We start from the raw sequence: 25,811 nt of genomic DNA on the forward strand, positions 1-25,811 counted from the left end.
GACCGATGGCCTAACCACGACGCCACCGAGGCCGGTTAATACTAAAGGTGCAGACCCCAGTTTCAGCTCATGAAAACAGACATTAAGCTTGGTTAATCTAAAAACCTGTAACACATCTGGATAAACCTATAACATGGTGAAACTATAAAGTCCAGAGTTTGCCGCCTTTGTTAGATGTATCCGACTAATAAAATGACATATGAATATCAGTGTGTTTCTGGTCGTCCTAATGTTAGTAAATAGCCCAAACTGGTAGGAAGGAAGGAAATGGTTTATTTAACGACGCACTCGACACATTTTATGTACGGTTATATGGCGTCAGACATATAGCTAAGGACCACACAGATATATAGAGAGAGAGGAAACCCGCTGTCGCCACTTCATGAGCTACTCATTTCGATTAGCAGCAAGGGATCTTTTATATGCACCATACCACAGACAGGATAACACATACCATAGCATTTGATATACCAGTTGTGGAGCACTGGCTGGAACGAGAAATAGCCCAATGGGGCCACCGACGGGGATCGATCCTAAACCGACCGCGCATCAAGCGAACGCTTTACCATTGGGCTACGTCCCGCCAAGCCCAAACCGGAAGGAAACGTTTTTATTTAACGACGCACTCAACACATTTTATTTACGGTTATATGGCGTCGGACAGCCCAAACTGGAAGGAAATGTTTTTATTTAACGACGCACTCAACACATTTTATTTACGGTTATATGGCGTCGGACAGCCAAAACTGGAGTCGGTCTCCCAATAATTTCATACGTTAACCCCCCTCCCCCAAAACAAAATAACAAAAAACAGCCGCAAAAACACCCACCTCATATATTTTAGAAAATATAGAGAAATTTGACCTTGCACTGGGACGACCAGCAAAAAAACATTTATTACACAGCCTCTGATATTTTATGGAGAAAAATGTATTTAATATGCAACTTTAATCATTAAAACCTTTCATTTAGCAGGGGGACATGTTAACAATAACAACAAACTCAGAACATTCCCTGTTAGTAATGTGAAATAGAACATAGAAAAATAAAATAAAAGAACAGACAATCCTTAAATAAATACATAAAATAAATAAATAACATAAAATAAATAAATAAAATAAAAATAAATAAATAAAATGGATGGATGGATGGATGATAGATAGATAGATAGATAGATAGATAGATAGATAGATAGATAGATAGATAGATAAAATAATATAAAATATATTTAAAAAAAAAAAAAAAAAAAAAAAAAAAAAAAATATATATATATATATATATATATATATATATATATATATATATATATATAAAGACAGAAAAAAGAATAAATTGCAATAGATTTTACACTGCCTGATAAATTGCTTACTTGCACTGGCATCATGAGCAGTGAGGATTAAGAAGACTCCAGAAAGCAGTAGCGACGCCATGTCCGTCATCGTTCGTGTAACTATTTCAACAGACGTCACAGTCAACGTTAAATACAGCTGACAGTCTTCACCAATACCCAATGACGGAAATAAATTTTTAAAATCTAAAGACAGTTTCTTTACTGCACGTGTAGCTAATAGCAGTTGTAGCTACCAGTTGATTCTGGAACGCCTTAAATGTGGGCGGTGTCACTGGAAGTTCCACCCACCGTCAGTAGGCGGTACTTTAAAAAATTAAACTGTATGACATCTGGTTATATTAGATCGTGCTGTAACCTCACCGTGGTGCAGGGGTGTAACATTCTTTTTGAGAATGGCCAATACAGCACAAATTGAAATGTTGAGTAAAAGTCAGTATCTATCTGTGATATTTGTATTTTTGCACAGTTCTTAACACTGTGTTTTTATTTAAATCTTGAATTTTTATATTGATGTTGATCATCACTTTATTTTTTTGCATTACCATAGTTTGACACCCAATAGCCGATGTATTTTTCGTGCTGGGGTGTCGTTAAACATTCATTCATTCATTCAGTCATTCATATTAGATCGTTTTTGAGGTTGTTTTTTTCTCAAACTAATGTTTTAATATATTGTTGTCTAATATGTGGCTATTGCGACAATTATATATTGTGAGAGAGGAAACCCGCTGTTGCCATAAACAGTTTCAAAACAATAAAACGAGTTTTGCTGTGGTAGGTACTGTACTGCCTATGGAAAAGTGATTTAAAAAAAAATCTTACAGCATGTTTTGGTGATGCAGAATTAGTCTATCTGCTTGTAATTCTCTCTCTCTCTCTCTCTCTCTCTCTCTCTCTCTCTCTCTCTCTCTCTCTCTCTCTCTCTCTCTCTGCCTCTGTCTCTCTCCCACTTTCTCTCTATCCCGATCTCTCTTTCTTTTTCTTTTTCTCTCTCTCTTTCTCTACCCCCTCTCTCTCTCTCTCTCTCTCTCTGTATCTCTCTCTCTGTCTCTCTCTCTCTCTCTCTCTCTCTCTCTCTCTCTCTCTCTCTCTCTCTGTATCTCTCTGTTGCTCTACTTTGCTCGCTCGATCTCTTCCTCCCCCTCTCTCTCTCTCTGTGTATTTCTCTCGCTCTCTGTCTCTGTCTCTGTCTCTCTTTCTGTCTCTGTATATCTCTCTCTTGCTCTCTTTCGCTCGCTCTCTCTCCCCTCGCTCTCTCTCCTCTCTCCCCCCTCTCTCCCCCTCTCTCCCCTCTGCCTCCCCCCTCCCTCCCCTCTCTGTTCTATATTTTTACCCCAGTGCCAGCTCCAGTTTATGATATCAATGTTTCAAAACTCTCACTGTTTAACCACTAACCATTAACCTTTATCCTGGACATACAACCCTGATAGCTAAGATAATGTGCCAAGGATAGCGTGCTTGAACCATAATCGGATTATAAGCATGGACGTAAACTGACAGGAATGCCATTGGCTGTGCCCACAAGGAGCTTGCTTGAACTGTTTGGTAGTTTACAGGTACAGTTGATATGAATGAATGAATGGATGGATGGATGGGTGAATGAATGAATGAATGAATGAATGAATGAATGGATGAATGAATGAATGAATGAATGAATGAATGAATGAATGAATGAAAACAAGAAGAATCAATTCGTGATAGAAGTTACAAAGCAACCAAAACTGGCCGAACAGATTAATGAATGAATGAATGGATGAATGAATGAATGAATGAATGAATAAAAACAAGAAGAATCAATGCGTGATAGAAATTACGAATCAACCAAACACTGGCCGAACAGATTAATGAATGAATGAATGAAGAAAACGAACGAACGAACGAACGAATGAATGAGTGAATGAATAAATAAACGAACGAACAGACAAACGAACGAACGAATACCGAGAACAATAATTACGGAAACAACCAATATGATCAAATAGCTTTCGTTGCCTTTATAAGAAGTGTGAAACGTCCCACTGAATGACAGAATGCAGACAAAAAGAGAAACGTTTCGTACGTGGGTGTTTGCAATGTTTTATTAAACGTATACCCATATGAATAGCTTACCAATTGAACATAACAAAGAGAGGATAGGCGTGTTTTGCAGGGTTTCAACAAAACTTTTCGTTACTTCATTTAAATATATTCTCATACATACAGCTATTATCCAGTTTCTACAAAATCATATTTTTATAACGTCCATCCCTGTAAGTAAACTTCAATTTGGTATCTTTGTGTATGATGTATGTTAGTCATCTTGGCATGTACGTACAAGATTGTGTTCTGTTTAACGTCATAATAATAGGTTTTTTGCTGAATCTCTGAGACTGAGTAAACCACTCACGGGTAGATGCTTCTTAAAAGCTGAATTAACAGTAACGGGTGGATCAACATTACAGATAGGCAGGTGGTTAGAGCGTACGTCCGAGGCGCAATGGTCCATTTTAGTTTCCTTTCAAGCTGCAGTACTCCGTGGCATGTTAGCAAAAGCGTACGAGACATGGGGCGGGGTGGGGGTGGGGGTTGGGGTGGGGGTGGTGCAACTGTCCTTTAGTTCTGGGGCAAATCCTCAAATTCGGGCAAACACGATAGAGATATTCGGGCAAAATGAGCTGGACTAAAACCATTTCACCATGTATTTGCATCATTTTACCTACAATATTAGTTGTAATCCGGGTAAAAAAAAAGCATAGAGATTCGATAGCTGTTTGCTAGTAACGCTAGTATGAACACACATTTTATTATCCAGATTCGGGCAACATTCAGTCTGTCACCTACAAAAAATGGGAGCCAGTACACCTATGCATGCGGGAATCTAATATATAAGACTACCGGCATCGGTGGTACTATGGTTATCCATCGGACTTAATGCTGGTAGGTACTAGGTTCGTCTCCTAGTACCGGCTCCCACCTCGAGCCTGTTTAACTACTCAATGGGTAGATGTAAGGCCACTGCGCCGACTTCTCTTTAACAACTAACAACTGACCGTTAGGTCACTGTCCTGGACAGATAGTCCAAATAGCTAAGGCGTATGTCCAGGATAGCGTGCTTGACCCTTGATTGGATATAAAGATGAAAATAACTATGAATGAAATGAATGTAAAAGACTTATTGTTTCTGTCGAAAAGTCTAACCTATATGGCGCTAATTCTCTAAATCACATTTCGCAATACCTGTATTTAATTTATCATTGATTGAAAAAAAGAAAAGAAGAAAGAAATGTTTTATTTAATGACGCACTAAACATATTTTATTTACGGTTATATGGCGTCAAACATATAGTTAAGGACCACACAGATATTAAGGGAGGAAACCCGCTGTCGCCACTTCATGGGCTACTCTTTTCGATTAGCAGCAAGGGATATTTTATATGCACCATCCCATAGACAGGATAGCACATACCACAACCTTTGGTATACCAGTTGTGGTGCACAGGCTGCAGCGAGAAATTTATCATTGATTATGCGACGTGCCGGGTGTGTGAGTGTGCGATTTTAGGAAATAAAATGAAATTTAACCTAGTGCAAATATTAGAACGATCAGAAACACGTTTAATATTTTATGCAGAAAAAATATATTTGATATGTAATTACAATCGTTAAAAAGTCTCTATTAGTCGATAACATCTTAAAAATTGCAACAAACTCAGGAATGTCCCTTTAAATTGCAATATAATCAAATTCATTGTTATCTTTCTTTGTCACTGTACCTTCCCGTTTCTATCGCTAAAGAGTTTTGTTAAGAGTATACGATTACATTTACGAATATATTTTTGTAAATAGTACAACAAACATAAATGATCAACAATATGTTTATATAAAGTACATTTTGGTGAACTGTTTAAAATACGTGTTTCAGTTAATGATAACAAGACGTCATCGTTTTCATGCGGCTGACGTATGCACAAATCGCCAAACCCTAATAGCATAATCATATTCTTCAAAAACGTCACCCAATTAAGTTTTTACTGCATTATCTTCAGACAGATTATGAAGTACAGAATATGCTTCTTTTAAAATACAGTTGTTTGTTGTAAGCAATTTAAACCGGTACTTGATCATGCGAAACAAACGTGTATATTCCATAGGAATTCTTCCCAGTTCGAAATATACCATTATATTATACGTAGATTTTTTAACACAATGAAACATTTTACAAAATTCTAAATACAATTTTTCGACCTCACTTCCTTTACAAAACCCCCACATTTTACACGAATAACATACAATACTACTGACATATGTATCGAAAATATCCAACATTGTTTTACAATTCACACTCAAGAGTTTACACTTGAATACAAGGCGAATAAAACATTCCTTTCCCTAGAGTTACTGACTGAACAACGTGCAGGGATGTCATTAAAGCGACAGACCCCATGTTTTAAACACTGGTATATTTTTCACTATTAGAGCAGTTTTTTGATATTTGAAATCCGACATGACTTAGATTTTATTGTTTAAATTATCCATTCCCCTACATCCTAAGTATTTCTGGTCTTTCTGATGTTTCTGACACAACAAAATGCATTTTTCATATTTAAAAACGCCCACGTACCTCTTAAAAGTAACGGTTATGGACACGAGTTCTAGTCTGGTCACATACTATATTGTAACTTTATCCAAATGTTCGACGTCATATAACCGTAAATAAAATGTGTTGAGTGCGTCGTTAAATAAACCATTTCCTTCCTTCTTTCATTATCCAGATGTGTTACAGGTTTGTAGATTGACTAAACTTAGTGTCCATTTTCACTCGTTGGAATTACGAGTCTGTGTCAAACATACATGGCATTTCTATAAAACGTGCAGATTAAATTGTACAAAATATTGCTGCAAATGGTTTTAATTTTCATTAAAGTGAATAGTTATTAAACATATTTTTAAAATATGTATACTAGTATCATATAAACTTCAATTTAAATTGACTTAAATATTAGTTAAACTGTATTTGAATCGTACTTATACACATAAAAACTATAAAAAAAAGTTTTTGTTTAACGACACCACTAGAGCACATTGATTTATTAATCATCGGCTGTTGGATGTCAAACATTTGGTAATTTTGACATATAGTCTCAGAGAGGAAACGCGCTACATTTTTCTATTAGCAGCAATGGATCTTCTATATGCACCATCTCACAGACAGTATAGCACATACCACAGCCTTTGATATATCAGTCGTGGAACACTGGAACGAGAAAATTAAATAAATACTTTCAACTATTGAAATTCAAACAATTTTCAACAATTTTTGTGTACACCTTTCACCTTTTGTTACATTTTTAAAGTCGCTAGTACTTTTTGCTGATGGGGAATCATATAATGTGTTCAAAATATACACTGAAAAATGTTAGGAGAAAATCCATATGTCCTTACACGAAACAAACTTCTTTTAAACCATTTTTACTTTACATTTGCTTGAAAACAAACCGAAACATCAGCACATTTTGTACATAATTCATCATCTAAATTGCCTAACTTAGGGAAAGGTCTTTATACAGGCTACAGTCTGTTGACCAATCCCATCTATGTAATATATACACAGAAATAAATATTGTTTAAACCATCTAAATTGCCTAACGTTTAGGGTTTCTTTTTTCTTTTAAAGATAAAAGTTTGTTTTGTTTAACAACCACAGGAGCACATTTATATTAATCATCGGCTATAGGACGTCAAACATTCGGTAGGGGCGGGACGTAGTCCAGTGGTAAAGCGCTCGCGTTCGGTTTAGGATCGATCCCCGTTGGTGGGCCCAAAGTCTACTTCTCGTTCCAGCCTGTGCACCACAAATGATATATCAAAGGCCGTGGTATGTGCTATCATGGGATGGTGCATATGAAAGATCCCTTGCTACTAATGGAAATATGTAGCGGGTTTCCTCTCTAAGACTATAAGTCAAAATTACCAAATATTTAACATCCAATAGGTGTTGTTAAAGAAAACAAACTTTGTAACTTTCAAACATTTGGCAATTTTGATAAATAGACTTTAGAGGAAACCCATTACCTTTTTTTCATTAGCAGCAATGGATATTATATATACTATTTCCGACTGGCAGGGCAGTACATACCACTGGGACACTGGCTGGGATTACGATCTAAGGACCTCAGGCGAGCTTTTTACTGACTGATCTAAATCTCACCCTTTTATTTATGATGTGCTAGATGCATGTGTATAAATATATATGACTACCTGTCCGTCGGTCTGTCTGTCTGTATATAAGTTATGTATGTTCATATTTAATATTACATTTTATGTTGGAAAATAGAAAGAGATTCAAAACTTAAAGGTAAAAACAACTTACAATTGCACCTCTCTGTACCTAAATAATGTGTTACCTTTAATTACCTTTAACAAGTCTTCTTCAAACAGAGATACAGTAGCGCGACCTAGCCCAGTCGGTAGAGCGCTCGACCGAGATGGTTGGGTTGTAGGATCGAATAATCTCGGCGGATACATGATTGTTTGGGTCCCAACCAGGATTTCTTGCTGCTAATGAAACAAAATGTAATGGGTTTATTCTAAAGACTATATATACATGTTAGGATTACCAAATGATTGACATCCAACAGACGGTGATTAATTAATCATTATGTTCTGGTGTTGTTAAACAAAAGAAACATATATCTTTATCTGTTTGCATTTTTATTTCCTCTCTCCCCCACCCTTTCTCTCTGTCATTCTCTCTCTCAGTCTCTCTTTCTGTCTCTTTCTCTATCCCTCCCTCCCCCCTCTCTCTCTCTCTCTCTCTCTCTCTCTCTCTCTCTCTCTCTCTCTCTCTCTCTCTCTCTCTCTCTCTCTGTTAAACAAAGCAGACATATATCTTTATCTGTTTGTATTTTTCTTTCCCCTCTCCCCCATCTTTTCTCTCTCTCATTCTGTCTCTGTCTGTTTGTCTCTGTCTGTCTGTCTGTCTCTGTCTCTGTCTCTCTCTCTCTCTCTGTCATTCTCTCTCTCTCTCTCTCTCTCTCTCTCTCTCTGTTAAACAAAGCAGACATATATCTTTATCTGTTTGTATTTTTCTTTCCCCTCTCCCCCATCTTTTCTCTCTCTCATTCTGTCTCTGTCTGTCTGTCTCTGTCTGTCTCTCTGTCTCTGTCTGTCTGTCTCTCTCTCTCTCTGTCATTCTCTCTCTCTCTCTCTCTCTCTCTCTCTCTCTCTCTCTCTCTCTCTCTCTGTTAAACAAAGCAGACATATATCTTTATCTGTTTGTATTTTTCTTTCCCCTCTCCCCCATCTTTTCTCTCTCTCATTCTGTCTCTGTCTGTCTGTCTCTGTCTGTCTCTGTCTCTCTGTCTCTGTCTCTGTCTCTGTCTCTCTCTCTCTCTCTCTCTCTCTCTCTCTCTCTCTCTCTCTCTCTCTCTCTCTCTCTCTCTCTCTCTCTCGCTCTCCCAGGTGTCGAAATAACCATTTGTTAGACATCAAATAGTCGTACTGTAAAATATGCCGGTGTCGTTATATTCGTTCCCTTTCATTAATTCTTTTCTCTTCCCCCTTTTTTTTTCAAACAGCTTAAGGATATTTGCTGACTGAATATACAACCAACGGTAGTGATTTGTCACCAGCTGAATCAGGTGAAAGGTCCATACAACTATTCTCTTCTTCGTTACCACTGGAAAAAAATTAAATAAGGAAGAACCCAAATTGCCACAAAAGAAAAAAATCAGGAGAAGCAAATAAAATGAACTGAGATAAAAACGCACCCTAGCCCAGGGCATGGATGTAAAGGAGTTAATATAAAGAAGCGGAGAACAACGCTTTTCAATTGATAACCAGATTTGAAGATGCGCCATTGTTAGACCGCGTTTACTGAACGACTCCACCTTCTACACGAAACCGTTAGGTATTGACGTAGTGGGGTTTTTTTCCAGACTAAAACCAATCTATGGGTTAACGAGACGGCTTTTGTCAATTAAAATGGCATCCACTTCGTGGTATAAGTAACCGGGAAGACGGATGCAGTGTCGTACGGATAAGAATGCATGAATGCATCTTTGTATGATTTTTCACGATTCCTATATTTGTGTAGTGTAATCCATTCAAATGCTGCATGAATTTCACCATATGGTTTTGTTTTTCATCAACCAAAGGCTCTCTTCCCCCAACCCGAAATAAAGTAATTAAGTGACATTGTGACTTTCTGTCACATTTTAAAAATGTAACACACTCGGCCAATAAAACACTCTTTTACTTATCCAGGATTTAATATTTTATTTATATCACAGACAACGAGTACAGCCATAAACGTACGAGACAGTATGTGTGGGGAGTTGGGAGGGAGTTGGGGTTGGGGGGGGGGGGGGGGGGGGGAGGGCAACTGTACCCTAGTGCTGGAGCAAATCTTTAAATTCGGGCAAAAACAACAGAAGGAAAGAAAGAAATATTTTATTTAACGACGCACTCAACACATTGTATTTACGGTTATATGGCGTCAGACATATGGTTAAGAACCACACAGATATTGAGAGAGGAAACCCGCTGTTGCCACTTCATGGGCTACTCTTTTTGATTAGCAGCAAGGGATCTTTTATATGCACCATGCCACAGACAGGGTAGTACATACCACGGCCTTTGATATACCAGTCGTGGTGCACTGGCTGGAACGAGAAATAGCCCAATGGACCCACCGACGGGGATCGATCCCACACCGACCGCGCATCGAGCGAGAGCTGTACCACTGGACTACGTCCCGCTCCCGGCAAACCCAATAGAGATATCCAGGCACAGTATTAGTTGTAATCCGGGTGAAAATACGTTTGCAACCAACCCTATATAGCTGTTTGACAGTACTACTAATATGAATAAATATTGTTACCCAGATTAGGGCATTTTCGTTTAGTTTGTGGGGAAAAAAAGCATACATACATAAACACAATAATATAATACACTTGCTGACACAAACATATATATATATATATATATATATATATATATATATATATATATATATATATATATATATATATATATATATATATATTATCATCCATTAAAGGGACATCCTGAGTTTGCTGCATTGTAAGATGTTTCCGACTAATAAAATATTTCTACGATTAAATTTACATATTAAATATATTTTCTTGTTTAGAATATCAGTGTCAGTATATTCAATGTGTTTCTGGTCGTCTTAATATTTGTAAGAAGCCCAAACTGGATTTTGTCTTCAAATAATTTCGTACATACCAAAAAACAATATTTTAGGAAAGAAGATGAAATTTAACCTGGTACAAATATTAGAACGATCAGAAACACGTTTTATTATAGAGCCACTAATATTTTATGCACAAAAATATATTTGATATGTAATTACAATCGTTAAAAAGTCTGTGTTAGTCGATAACATCTTAAAAAGTACAGCAAACTCAGGAATGTCCCTTTAAAGGCTTTTGTAGGAGATATCGCTGGCACTATAATTGCGATATCTCCTGCGATATCACAAGACAATGTTTTGTTACGTCACTGTGTTTTTTTCAACGCTAAACCTACCATTAGTGACGTCACACCACTGCCGTTCTGCTAGTTAACGAGTCTACCGCAGACATTCAACCCACATTACTGACATTGTTTACAACTGTCGCAAATGAAAAGAATGATAATGGGTGATAAAAAGAATACCCCCCGCCCCCCTTGTGTCTTGTGATATCATAATTTATCAGCACTCGTTGATAAAAGTCCTTTTATCAACTCGTGCTGATAAATAATGATATCACAAGACACTCGGGGAGTATCTTCTATATATACACAAAAACATATATACACACACACACAAACACACACACACACACACACACACACACCAATACACACACACAAACACACACACGCACGCACACACACAAACACAAACACACACACACACACACACACACACACACACACACACACATAAACGCACACACCAATATACATACACACTTACATGTATATACAACATTTTAATTAAATTTCATCAAATAATTTTTTTACATTGTTATGATTATAACTTACATATATATTCTTGCTTAGAATATGAATAATATCTCTATATAACCAATGTGTTTCTGCACACCGTGGTGTTTTGTTCTATCTCTATATGATATCAATATTTTTATAAAATATTTTCGTACGTAAGGATTTCTTATTTTTTCCCAACGGGGACGGGTTTTAGCTCAGTCGGTAGAACGCTTGCCTGAGGTGTTTAGGGTTTCGCCCGCCTCAACTAGTAACCACGACTGATATATAAAATGCTGTGGTATGTGCTGTTCTGTCTGTGGAAAAGTAAATTTAAAAGATTCCGGGGCGGGACGTAGTCCAGTGGTAAAGCGCTCGCCTGATGCACAGTCGGTCTGGGATCGATTCCCGTCAGTGGACCCATTGGGCTATTTCTCGTTCTAGCCAGAGTATCACAACTGGTATAGCAAAGGTCGTGGTATGTGCTATCCTGTCTGTGGGATGGTGCATATAAAAGATCCCTTGCTACTAATTTAAAAATGTAGCGGGTTTCCTCTCAAAGACAATATGTCAGAATTACCAAATGTTTGACATCCAATAGCCGATAATTAATAAATCAGCCAAACGAAAATTGAAATAATTCGACCAAAGGTTATTCGAAATGTATTTATCCGTATAATACTCTATATTTAAAACCTATTATAGTAAGATAGTTGTTTAAATAAACAAGAACCCCCCCCCAAAAAAAAAACAACAACAAAAAAACCCAACAACAACAACACACAAACAAAACAAACAAAACAAAACAAAACAAAACAAAACAACAACAAAAACAACAACAACGACAACAACAAAGGACATGTGTTTATTTTGTCGGGTATGGTCACATTCCCGGTAGATGTGTCCAAGGCGGGGGTGGGGTGGGGGTGGGGGGGGGGGGGGGGGGGGGGGGGGGGGGGGGGGATGGTATAATAATTTACAATTTGAATTAAAAGAAAAAAATGCATCGTAATAACTAAATTTACAGTTAGAATAAAAAGAAAATTGTTTGCGTCAGGCCTAAATATGAAAAGAATTAGTCGCAAATAAAGCGGGCAGCCAAAACCAGAAAGTATATATTTGGAGTCCATTTCAGTCTATAGAAAGGTTGCCCGGGTTAGTTGTAACCTGTGCCGGATTTATAAGGGTGCAAAGGGGGCAATAGCCCCGGGTCTCCCTGCCAGAGGGGCCCCCTTGACTAAGGACTTCCTTTATAAAAAAATGTAATAATTATAAAATTAGTTAATTTTTTTTATTTGTCATGTAATTTAATTTCTATGTTGAGGGGTCCGCGAACCTGAAGTGCCCCGGGCCCCTGCCCCGGGCAACCCCAAGATCTAAATTCGGCCCTGGCTGTAACTTCAAGTTAACAGAATATTGTTTATGTTGTGGTCTCTTAAGGTGAAACCTGCTTCGCCCCTGTTTATGAACATGTTTGTCTTAAGAGAAAAAGAACTATATAAAATATCAAAGAACAAAATTAAAGGTGCAAATATCTTAACATTTAATATTCAGATGCCACTGACGTCACTCTATCGACGCGTATGTCCACATCACGTTAATGGGCGTTCGTGAGAAAAATAAATAATATTTAAAAATGATTTTGTGAAAATAAATGCGGCGTTCATGATTTCGTTTTGGTCCACTTTGGTCCTTACCGTTCATACACACTTCAGTTTTGAATAGAAACCCGCTAAGTATTGACACATCAAAAGACTGGGCTTCCGTTAAGTTACACTCCCAATATCAAATAAAGGCGTTTAAAACTCTATTCATTGAATTCGAAAGAACTCGAGCAAAACACTTCTTATCAATATGGTTGTATTTTCATAAAGTATTTTGTGTACAAGGGCTGAATAGCCACGTCGAAAACTCGACACCTCAATTGCGTAGTGTGTTGAGGTCAACCTAAAAAAGTACCGTGACCTGAATGACTCAGTACTGAATTAGCTCAATGGGAGGATACTCGCCAGAAGTTCGATGTGTTGTAAAATTACGAACATCTCAATTTTGAACGTCAACGAGAAAACATTACAAAAAAGTAGTTTGATGACGTAGAAAGAAAGAAAGAAAGAAAGAATGAATGAATGAATGAATGAATGAATGAATGAATGAATGAATGAATAAATGAATCAATGAATGAATGTTTAACGACACCCCAGCACGAAAAATACATCGGTTATTGGGTGTCAAACTATGGTAATGCAAACAAATAAAGTGATGATCAACATCAATATAAGAATTCAAGATTAAAATAAAAACAGTGTAAAGAACTGTACAAAAACACAAATATCACAGATAGATACTGACTTTTACTCAAAATTTCAATTTTGTGTTGTATTGGCCATTCTCAAAGAGAATGTTACACCCCTGCACCACGGTGAGGTTACAGCACGCGCAGGGGACGTAGAAAGTTACATCGCCATCGGTGGGCTATTTATCGCCCCGGACAGTACACCACAACTGGTATATCAAAAGCTGTGGTATGTGCTATCCTGTCTGCAGGACAGTGCATGTGAAAGATTCCTCGCTACTAATGGAATCTAAAAGTCGATGATAATACATAAATGTCCTCTAGTGGTGTCGTTAAACAAAACAAACTTAACTTTTAAGTTTAGAAAGTTACACATGACTTGACATTATTTTTCACAATACGAATAGATTTATTAAGGCTTAAAAGGATATAGACACGTGGATAGAGTTTAAGTGAAGCATTAACGCAACACACGTTATAAACGCAAGACAGATGTTATAATATTTTTATTCAGTGCTATAAACCAATAATTGACTACATAGCTTTGCCTTGCCCGTTCTTTTATGCGGTAGCGAAATTTAGTGTTCCGAAAATTTGTCATCAGTGGAAAATTATGTAAACCTGTTTTAAAAGTATTATTACTTGTGAGAATGTTATTACGAATGATATATGAAGACCTCGGACATTATTCAGTATATATTAATGTAAAATTAAGAATTATCACTGACTTGTATTGAAGTTGTATTGGAGTACATTGATTAACTAATCATCGGCTCATATGATGTCAAACATTTGGTAATTCTGACTTGTAGTCATCAGAAGAAACCCGCAACATTTTTCCTAATGCAGCAAAGGATCTTTTATATCCACTTCCCCACATACAGGAAAGCACATACTACAGCCTTTGTCCAGTTGTGGTGCACTCGTTGGAACGAGCAAAACCCAATCAGCTGAATGGATCCATCGAGGTGGTTCGATCCTGCGACGCAAGTACTTCAAGCGAGCACTCAACCGACTGAGTTAAATCCCGCCCCTGACTTGTACTGATTAATCATCACTAGTGTACACATTATTACTGAATGATGTTAACAGTAACATTTATTTATTTATTTTTATATATATTTTTTTAATCACAAATGGATTATTTATTTTAAATCAGTTTAAGATGATGATGACATTACTAGTACTGAGATGAGTGATTCAACCTTATTTGGATTTAAACACAAAAATATATTTAAAAACCCCAAAAACATTAATGTATGAACGAACGAATGAATGAACAAACGAACGAACGAACGAACGAACGAACGAACGAAAAAGCGAATTAATTAATTAATTAATTCGTTTTATCGTTTCTCTCTTCACTTATTCATAGTCAAGAAAGGACGAACAAAAATCAGAATTAATTAAATTAATTAATTAATTTACTTAACTCATTAATTTAGTGAGATCAAAATTTTAGGAATTTAATAATATAGATATTTTCTTTTCGGTTATTTTTTTAATTATTATTTACTGTGTCCTAAAATACATTTAGTGGGGAAAATGCATTGTCATGTTTATCTGTGTATCATTTAAATGTATTTCTAATATTATTCATACGTGTCAATTTACATACAATATCTGATAGGTTAGTTTTACAACTTTCACTGCAATAATTAAATAAATTCACTGCTGTCAATCACACATCATAGGCGTGTCTAAATAACAATCGCTTGAAAACTGTCGTTCAAAATAGCACTCAAATATGAGAGGGCGTTACGCGCAGTAAGTGACGTTTCACAAGACATTTCGGTCGTATATGTATCACACGGTCGAGTTCGATTCATTCCTATAGGATCACATTCGACTTTCAACATGGGACCCCGCTACCTAGAGGTTCTCTGTGTTGTTTTAGTGTGTGTCGTAGCCAAATGCTCGGGAGGGACATGTGAGTATAACAGATATTGGCACGAGTTTACAAAGCCAGTTTTACACTTACCCGCGTGTAACAACATACATCTACAATGATTAAACTCCTGCTTTTAAGAAAAACAGGCTTCGTAAATTCGGCGTATTATGTTTATTTATCTTGCTATCACTTTATCTATCTATCTGTCTGTCTGTCTGTCTATCTATCTATCTATCTATCTATCTATCTATCTATCTATCTATCTATCTATCTATCTATCTATATATATATATATATATATATTGTCAAAATATAAATGATAAAATAAATGTCTATACTTTCAATCACTGACTAGTTATGATCAGCAAAGTTACTTTTAATTTTTTTTTTACAGTTGATAAATTTCATTTTTAAAACCGTTTTGCAGACAATTTTTAATTTAAAAGTAAGAAATAAATTATTATTTAAGATCTATTTTGTTTTGGTGTATCGATATTTTAGGCGACAAGGCCTTCAAAACGTGTGGATATGTATACTACTCTGAAAAGCGGTAAAGTTTTATGAAATAAAACAGTTCATTTAATTAATATTTCGTTTTACGAGGAATGCGGGGTAAATATAATAACCGGTTGCTCTCTTAAGATATCGACTTTATCCTGCTCGTCAAAGCCTCGCTGCCTTCGCCATTCTAACCTTTGCATGATAAAGCCGATATCTTAAGACAGTAACCAGTAATTCTCTATTTCTCCTTAATTTGATATTTTTAGATAACTATTTAAAAGTCAAATTTAATAGATTTACATGCCTTATGAAACAGCAAGTTTCCAGCCACAGTTATGAACTCATTATTATTATGGAAGATCTTATATCGTCACTATAATCTCATACTAAATGACACACGTTTTGTGCGTTTTGTTTTATTTAGTGTTCTTTTTATTTCCATTATATTTTAATTATTTTCCTGTTTATATCTCATTATAGTGGGGTCATATTTGGCTAACCCGTGACTATTTTTCGGGGACTAAAGTCTGAGGGTGGATTTGAAGTCTTTGCAACCTTTAGACAAAATGTAGCCCTTATGTACCTCACACAACTTCCGACTAACTCAACTAGAGGGTCAAATCGCCGGGGTCCATACTGAAAATACGAACTCAGCGTATCTCGATTAATACGGGACTTAGAATCATGAATAAGGTGTCTATTTCCATTATATAGAGGGTGACTAATATTCTGCGGCCTATTTTACAAAACAAGTTTACGTCTGCAATTAGCAGTTATACCCGGTCATTCATTTACACGTGCTTGGCATTTATTTCGCGTAGGAAATTACACCGTGACGGAAAATGAAACACTATGACAAACGAACATGAAATATGTGTACTTCATACCATATTTCTTGTACTGTAATAATAATAAGAAGAATTCTGGTTTAGTCGTAGATTTACGTTTACTTGAAAAACTAGGCTTACGATTTTTTTGTAAAATTGGGCCCTGGTCGTTTCATTGTTATCGGAACTGGTAATCTCTTTGGGCTAAATTCTATATAAATGAAGTGTTTATTTGTATTAAAAGGAGCCTGAGGATGTAGAACATATAGGTTATTAACGGTTCAACCGTTAGTTTATTTGTGCATTTTGAGGTCATCTTGATCTTCAAATCCAAAATGGCCATCGTTCAACATATTGCAAATGAAAATATGATGGAGCCTTTGAACTAACTGGGACAGAATAATACATGAGGTGTCTATTTCCACTAAACAGAGGAGGCACAATCGTTTTGTTGGGTCATTTTTGCAATTTGAGGACATTTTGACCTTCAAATTTTAATACAGAGGGCGTATAACGTAGCAGCTGCAATGAAACACTGCATAGCGCAATATATTTCTAAATAGTTGTATGTATGTTGGAATTGTAAATTAGATGAACAAAAGTTCGTAATGTACAGTCCTAACTGAGACCTAGTCTATTCTTCTGTTGATACCACACTCCCTCCCGTCCTGAAATTGGCCACTGGTGATGTCAGAGGTCAAATCTAGGATGAGCGTACCTGAATCTATTTTTGGATATGGGCACGTTAAAGGTGTTCCCATACCCATGTTGATGTCAAATTTTAGCCCGAGCTTCTGCAAGGTATGAGCTTTTCATGTCACTGTAAATGTACAAAATTTTCATACCAAATGTTTTAATGGGATCCATTGTTTTAGTGGAGATAGGAAGTGATGATCCAATGTGGCGCAAGAAAACTCGATCTTCCGTACTCACACTACACTTCTCAAATATGTCCCTAATTGCCATGACCAGAGAGACCAGAGTTACTATCGCATCCAGCGATGTCATGTTTTAGCTAATAGTACGGCCGCTTTTCTCTCGGGCAAGGAGTTCAAAATTCTTCAATGCTTGTTTAATAACGGGCCGAATTTAAAAGCCTGATTACGTTTTACACGCGTACATTTAATTTACAATGCATAAACACCTGCGTCAAAGAGAAACAGACCTTATAAATTCGGCCAACGATGTATTGTGAAATTGGGCCCGATCCACAAATCTTAAGCGTCGGTAAGCGTTGATAAGCGTTGGTAAGCGTCGATAATGTCGGTAAGCGGTAACGGGTTTGTGAGCCAGGGTACCTGGAATGCGTTCAACCAGACCGAGTAGAAAAACGTCCGCTAGACTGGTTTATGCGCTGCACGGTAAACCAAAATGGCCACATCGGGAACCAATCAAACAGTTCGCGAACGTTAGCAAAACATTTACTGGCTGAACTTGAGGCTGTTTCCATCAGTGAAGATTGTACATTGCCCACCCCTCTACAATCTGAATACAAATTTTTATTCATATTAGTATTACTGCCAAACAGCTAGTAAGGCTTTCAAACGAATCACTAAGCATTTTTGCAACTAATTTTGAGGGTAGAATGATGGAAATACATGGTAAAAAGGTCTCAGGTTAGCATATTTTGCCGAAATATCTGTATTATTGTTTCCCGAATTTGAGGATTTTCTCAAGCACTAGGTGGGGGGAGGGGTGGACAGTTTCACCCCTGCTCCCCCCCCCCCCCATCTTGTATGCTTATGTCTAAAATGAATAAACGTTGATACATACATGCGTGTTTATTTCTTTGTATGTAGCACATGTAATATGTCTGTCTGTCTATCTATCTATCTATCTATCTATCTATCTATCTATATATATATATATATATATATATATATGGATACATCTATACATACATACGTTCACTTGCATAGGTGTACACTGTTGGTTACACATTTAAAATATTAACTGATTATCTGTGTTTGTTTCAGACTGCGACTTATATCAAAGTACTTGTTTCACCACATGCCCAGCTGGATACTACTTTGTAATAAACACCGGTGTCCAGGGCATTAACTGTGAAATGTGCTGCAAAGCCCCAGCTGGTAAGTGACTTTATTGTATCCAGTGCGAGACGTAGCCTAGTGTTAAAGCGTTCGCTTGATGCGCGGTCGGTTTGGGAGTGATCCCCGTCAATGGGCCCATTGGCTATTTCTTGCTCTAGCCAGTGCACCACGACTGGTACATCAAAGACCGTGGTATGTGCTATCCTGTCTATGGTATGGTGCATATAAAAGATCCCTTGGTGCTAATCGAAAAGAGTAGCCCATGAAGTGGCGATAGCGGGTTTCCTCTCTCAATATCTGTGTGGTCCTTAACCATATGTCTGACGCCATATAACCGTAAATAAGATGTGTTGAGCGCGTCGTTAAATAAAACATTTCCTTCCTTCATGCAGTCACTACTCTATATGTAGTGGAAAGCTATTTTCGATCACTGATAAAAAATATAGCTTTGTGGGACGGAACTTCTTTTACGTTATGGGACGGAATGCCAATAACACAGTTAACTTCCTGACACAATAGGAGCGGGCATTTAGCTCAGTCGGTTGAGTGCTCGCTCAACTGATTGGACTCCCAAACGCCCCCCCCCCCCCCCCCCCCCCGCCCCCCGCCCCGGAATTGGTCACTGGCGACGTCCGAGACTAAATCCGGGGTGGGCCTGCCTGAACCTTCGGGATATGGGCTCGTTAAAAGAGTTCCCTTCCCTTCCATTCAACTGATTGGGGTTTTTTTCTCGTTCCAACCAGTGCACCACAACTGGTCAAAGACCGTGGTATGTGCTTTCCAGTCTTATGGGAAAGTGCATACAAAAGATCCCTTGCTTCATTAGGAAAAATGTATCGCGTTTTCTCTGATGACTACGAGTCAGAATTACCAAATGTTTGACATCCATGAGACGGTGATTAATTAATGCGTCAGTATATCAGTTTTGTCTTGAATTAACTATGACCGATGTATTTGGAATAAATGTCGTTGAAGGATTTACATTCCACCCCATTTTGTTTCACATTTCTTTAGAAAACCTGAATTTTAATTAAAAAGCTTTAAATAGTGAAAAAATTTTTTTAATTTTTTTTATGTAGGGCCTACTTATTTTTGAAAGAACAAAAGTCTTCTGAGAGTAACCGGGACTACGGTTGTTCTTCATTGTTTTTCCTCCCATGTTTAAAGAGCACTCTTCGTTTCAGCTGTCAATGAATGCCAGGGCAGTAACAACTGCCACGCGGATGCTACTTGTACAGATACTCCTGCATCCTTTCAATGCGATTGCAATCCTGGATTTTCTGGCGATGGTGTCACATGTTCAGGTAATAATATTGGTTTCATATTCCATAAGGACAGTCCCAGAACAATAAATCACGAGGTGTTAGGGTGGGTCGACATTTATTCTAAGCGCTACCATACTTATAAACAAAGTAGTTCATTTGTTTCTATACGGGGCGGGACGTAGCCCAGTGGTACACCGTTGGTTTGGGATCGATCCCCGTCGGTGGGTCCACTGGGCTATTTCTCGTTCCAGCCAGTGCACCGCGACTGGTATATCAAAGGCCGTGGTATGTACTATCATGTCTGTGGGATAGTGCATATAAAAGATCCCTTGCTACTAATGAATGGAAAATTGTAGCGGTGTCCTCTCTAAAATTCAGTATATGACAATTACCAAATGGCTGACATCCATTAGCCGATGATTAATAACTCAATATGCTCTTGAGGTGTCGTTAACCTCTTTTTGTACTCACGGAAAAACGTCCATGTGCCTGTATTGGACCAATGGATACGTTTAACTACAATGAAGGAAAATCAAATCCTTTTCAAGAAATTATAAACTGGTCATTCGTAAATATTAGGGGACGGGACGTAACCCAGTGGTACAGCGCCCGCTTGATGCACGGTCGGTGTGGGATCAATCCCCGTCGGTGTGCCCATTGGGCTATTTCTCGTTCTAGCCAGTGCACCGCGACTGGTATATCAAAGGCCGGGTATGTGCTATCCGGTATGTGGGATGATGCAAATAAAATACCCCTTGCTACTAAAAAACAAATGTAGCGGGTTTCCTCTCTAAGACAACAGGTCAAAATTACCAAATGTTTGACATCAAATAGCCCATGATTTATAAATCAATGTCCTCTAGTGGTGTTGTTAAACAAACCAAACTTCATAAACATTATTAGGCGATTTGCAAAATTATGGTGTGCCCACATGAGTAACAAAATTTAAACATGGCGCAAAGTTTACAATTGCTTTGAAGCCATTTTATGTGGTAAACAGGAACATTTTATGAAAGCGAGTATATTTGTTTGCGTTGCGTGGACATTGCGTGGGGTTTGCGTGGTATTTGCGGTACCTCTTGTAGTTGACGCCCCCCCCCCCCCCCCCCGCCCCATATGATGTAACGTTATTGTGTGCATACCCGCTAAAAAGCGTGGTTTTCGTGATATGACATTCAACAAATGCGTGGTGTTAGCGTGCCCTTAGCAGGCTCGCAAACGCTTGCGTACCTCTTGTGAATAAGAGCCCAGACCTTATTCCACTTTGGTGTGCTCTCTGTCGATAGATCTGACACAATTCAATGTTAACCTTACTGAAGGTTGCACGCCACCAAATCAAATCACATAGACGACAATGTTAATGTGTGGCTAGACCTGTTTTACTCAGCATCTCATTCAATATACGTACCATGGATACAAACACTACCACACCGGCATCGGTGGTGTGGTGGTTAAGGCATCGAACATAAGGCTGGTAGGTACTGGGTTCGCAGCCCGGTTCTAGGCTCCCACCTAGAGCGAGTTTTAACGACTCGATGGGTAGGTGTAAGGCAACTACACCTTCTTCCTTCTCACTAACCACTAACCCACTGTCCTGGACAGCTGAAGTGTGTGACCAGGACAGCGTGCTTGAACCTTAATTGGATATTTACCTCGAAAATAAGTTGAAATGAATTAATGAAATGAACACTACCACCCCTCACCTATAAAGTAAAGCAAGACTTGCAAGACATAACTCGGAAGCACCCTTTACTTTTTACAGCCAATGTCCCACAATTGGTACAACAAAGTCTGTGGTATGTACTGTTCTGTCTAGGAAAACATTAATATAAAAGATCCATTGCTACTTATTCAGTAGGAGCTTTGGTTACTTCAGTACCCGGCATAGAGAGAGAGAGAGAGAGAGAGAGAGAGAGAGAGAGAGAGAGAGAGAGAGAGAGAGAGAGAGAGAGAGAGAGAGAGAGAGAGAGAGATTTTATATACAAAAGTTCCTTTCTTTTATTAATTTATTAAAGCTATGATATTCAGTTATTGTTATTGTTTCAAACACTGAAAGTGCACATTCAATGGCTATTCGTTATACCATTTATTTTAAAGATGTCGACGAATGCGCATTGAGTCCATGCCACGCTAACGCAACATGCATCAACACACCTGGTTCATTCAACTGCCAATGTAACCCTGGCTTCACGGGAGACGGTATTAACAGCTGTATCCAAGGTTTGCATTTCTTATATTCGTATATAATGTTACTTTTGTCAAAACATTTATTCGCCATCCCCATGGGCGTATAGGGACTCTTTGATTTAGGGGGGCTGGAGGGGTTGATTTGCCCGAAATTTTACCCAGATAAAATTTGCCCGAATTTCCCCCACTGTTTTCCCACTGTTTTGCCCGAATTTGGGGGGGGGGGGGGCAATTGCCACCCCTGCCCCCCGGGTCGTACGCCCATGGCCATCCCTTCCCCCATAAAAGAAACAACAACGATACAAATGTAAAGTTTGTTTTATTTAACGACGCCACTAGAGCACATTGATTTTTTTATCTTGTCATTGGCTATTGGACGTCAAACATATGGTCATCCTGACACTGTTTTTTTTTTAGGAAACCCGCTGTCGCCACATAGGCTACTCTTTTACAACAGGCAGCAAGGGATATTTTATTTGCGCTTCCCACAGGCAGGATAACACAAACCATGGCCTTTGTTGAACCAGTTATGGATCACTGGTCGGTGCAAGTGGTTTACACCTACCCATTGAGCCTTGCGGAGCACTCACTCGGGATTTGGAGTCGGATCTGGATTAAAAATCCCATGCCTCGACTGGGATCCGAACCCAGTACCTACCAGCCTGTAGACCGATGGCCTAACCACGACGCCACCGAGGCCGGTCAACAACGATAAACACAAACACAAAAAGACATCCAACAACAAAACAAGACACACACACGCACGCACGCGCGCGCACACACACATACACACACACATACACAGATCCTCTGCTAGTTTCTCGAAATCCAGTTTTGATGGTTTATCATCCATTAAAGGTTTTTGTAGGAAGTATCGCTGGCACTAGGTCTCACTACACAGATGTCATCTGCCATTGAAACCCATGTTAAATTGCACAACTTAAATGAAGATTGCCAATAGAACGGGTTCTCATTGGCTCTAACAACATACACCATTGCGAACATACATTATATAAGCATTTATTTTTACTCCAAAATTGAGAACATTTCCGTCTCAGTTTTTTTGCTGTATGGCCGCATCTGGCTGTAGTACCGGTCCGAACAGGTGGTTCATTAACGGATTCACTCCGGCTGTTTCTTTTGCTATACACCCATGTCCCAAAAGGTCAATGAACAATATTACAAAATAACATGGGCAAAATACAGCCAGAAGGCTACCATTAAACATGCATATTGATTTAATTCTTCACCATTTCCTAGAAGTGAATATGTGAACCATAACTTGTGTCACAAGTAGGAACTATAGTGGACCGTGATCAATGAACTCTCACCCGGACGTGATCTGTGTAGTGAGACCCTATAATTTGCGATATCTCCTGCGATATTCTCCTAAGAGATATCGCTTATTTTGTCATGTCGCTGTGTGTTTCAGCGCTAAACCTACCATTAGTGACGTCACGCCACTGTCGTTCTGGGCCCCGTTCCACAAAGCAATCTTGGCCCTAAGATCGTGCATAGCTACCCTATGCACTTAAGTTGATCTTAGGGCTAAGACTGCTAGTTAACGAGTCTACTGTTGCCACATTCAACCCACATTAATGGCGTTGTTTACAATTGTCGCACATGAAAAGAATAATAATGGATGATAAAACTACCCCCCCCCCCCCCCCCCGTGTCTTGTGATATCATAATTTATCAGCACTCGTTGATAAAAGTATAAAAATCAACTCGTGCTGATAAATTATGATATCACAAGACACGAAGGTGTGTGTGTGTGTGTGTGTGTGTGTGTGTGTGTGTTATTATTTTTATCATCCATTATCATTCTTTATATATATATTGTTACCAGGCACCCTGCCTAAACTCGAAGAAACTCTCGTGTCCATAATTGCTCGCGCCTGTAAAAGTGGTAGCGTGTATCACGAACAATTGTGTTTCGGAGAGACCCCGTCAGAGATGGATAATCGTAGCCGAGCTAGAGACGTTCTTCTCAGGGTCTTAGAGAAGTTAAGGTCCAATCCCAATGAATAACTATGTCTGAAAGTATACAGCTGAAGAAAACACCACAACACAACAAGGAACTTTTATATAAATTTCTTTTTATCGTACTCGCTTGTTGTTGACAAGGAAAACTGCGCGATTTGTCAATAAAGTTCAAAGTTCAATTTATAATCCGAACCGAATACACTGTAGGTTGTCCAGTCTTGAATAACACACACACACGTTCACTGGCACTGGGAAGGTGCTACTCCTACATCAATGGTAGCAACTCGAACAATGTTAACAGCAAACAACATCAGTAACGTACACGGAAGTGTACGCTGACACTTTAACTTGCAAACGGAAGTAACTCGAATAACTGTCTTCAACAGCAGATACTATACACGGGTCAGGTACACACTGGTCGAGTCCTGGTCCGGGGATTAAGTAGTCGGTCTGGAGTTTCAGTTAGCACCGCTGGTCTGGAAAAGGCGACGAATAGTGTTCATGTCGGGGAACTGACGGGGAGAAACTCATTATGGTTTCTTCCGGTAGAAAGCCCTTTAGCCCGTGTGTCTCCGGTAGACGAACTACAAGTCCTCGTCTTGATCAGAAGTACAGCACAACCAAGCACACCCGTCCAAGGATAATCAGCAGAAAATGGAACAGTAGCGGACTGCAACTCCCTAGGTACATCTATATTGTGAACATCAGCATCCAACCCGATAGTCAGAAGTCCCTATTTCTGTACTTCCTATCTGGTCTGCTCACAGTGTCACCAAAATGATGTAGCGTACAGGATCGCAAACGTCACATAGACCTCTTGGGATTCATCACTATCACTATCTATTAGGTAGCTTACTCAAATTCCTTTTACTTGTATTCACACTGCGCTCCTATGCACCGTGCGCCTTTCTGCACCGTGCATCCTTTTGCGCCGTGCGCTCTTTTGCGTCCTTCGCTCTTTGCGTCCTTTTGCGTCGTGCGCTCCTATGCACCTCTACTGCATCCTCGAGCGCCTCTGTTGCGTCCTTGTGCGCCCTTTTTGTATAAGTGATGAATTGTTTCTTATGCATATCTGCATCCCATTTCCTTGGGTTTTTTTTAAAAACAATATTTATTCATTTAAAATAAATGAAATGGATCGGCAAACAGGCTGTAGGCCTATGTAAATGCCTCTCCACGATATAATTTGACATAATACATTAACTGAAATAAATGATGAACATGAAAGATAACATTACATAAATAACATTTCAGCCATTGCATACAAACTACAAATACTTTGTTAGATATAGAACTCGCATTCGTAAATATACATGAACTACATGTACGTGTGTAAACCATATATAATACAAATTTTAAGCAAAACAGGCAAAAGGTGCACCAGACTAATATAATAATAATAATAATAATAATAATATATATATATATATATATATATATATATATATATATATATATATATATTAGGTAATGTATAATTATAA

The 25,811-nt window shown here is 38.3% G+C and overlaps 1 protein-coding gene across 1 annotated transcript in view; it reads left to right on the top strand.

The window, feature by feature from the left end:
• Positions 1-18,209: 18,209 nt before the first annotated feature.
• LOC121389076 (latent-transforming growth factor beta-binding protein 1-like) overlaps positions 18,210-25,811 on the top strand; it is a 32,504-nt gene continuing 24,902 nt past the window's right edge. Inside the window, exons 1-4 of the mRNA XM_041520692.1 lie at positions 18,210-18,246; positions 18,815-18,928; positions 20,074-20,193; positions 22,252-22,374. Of these exons, the coding sequence (XP_041376626.1) occupies positions 18,210-18,246; positions 18,815-18,928; positions 20,074-20,193; positions 22,252-22,374 (394 nt within the window). The remainder of the gene's footprint in view (positions 18,247-18,814; positions 18,929-20,073; positions 20,194-22,251; positions 22,375-25,811) is intronic.

The sequence above is a fragment of the Gigantopelta aegis genome, chromosome 14 (assembly GCF_016097555.1).
Source record: "Gigantopelta aegis isolate Gae_Host chromosome 14, Gae_host_genome, whole genome shotgun sequence".
Classification (NCBI taxonomy): Eukaryota; Metazoa; Mollusca; class Gastropoda; order Neomphalida; family Peltospiridae; genus Gigantopelta; species Gigantopelta aegis.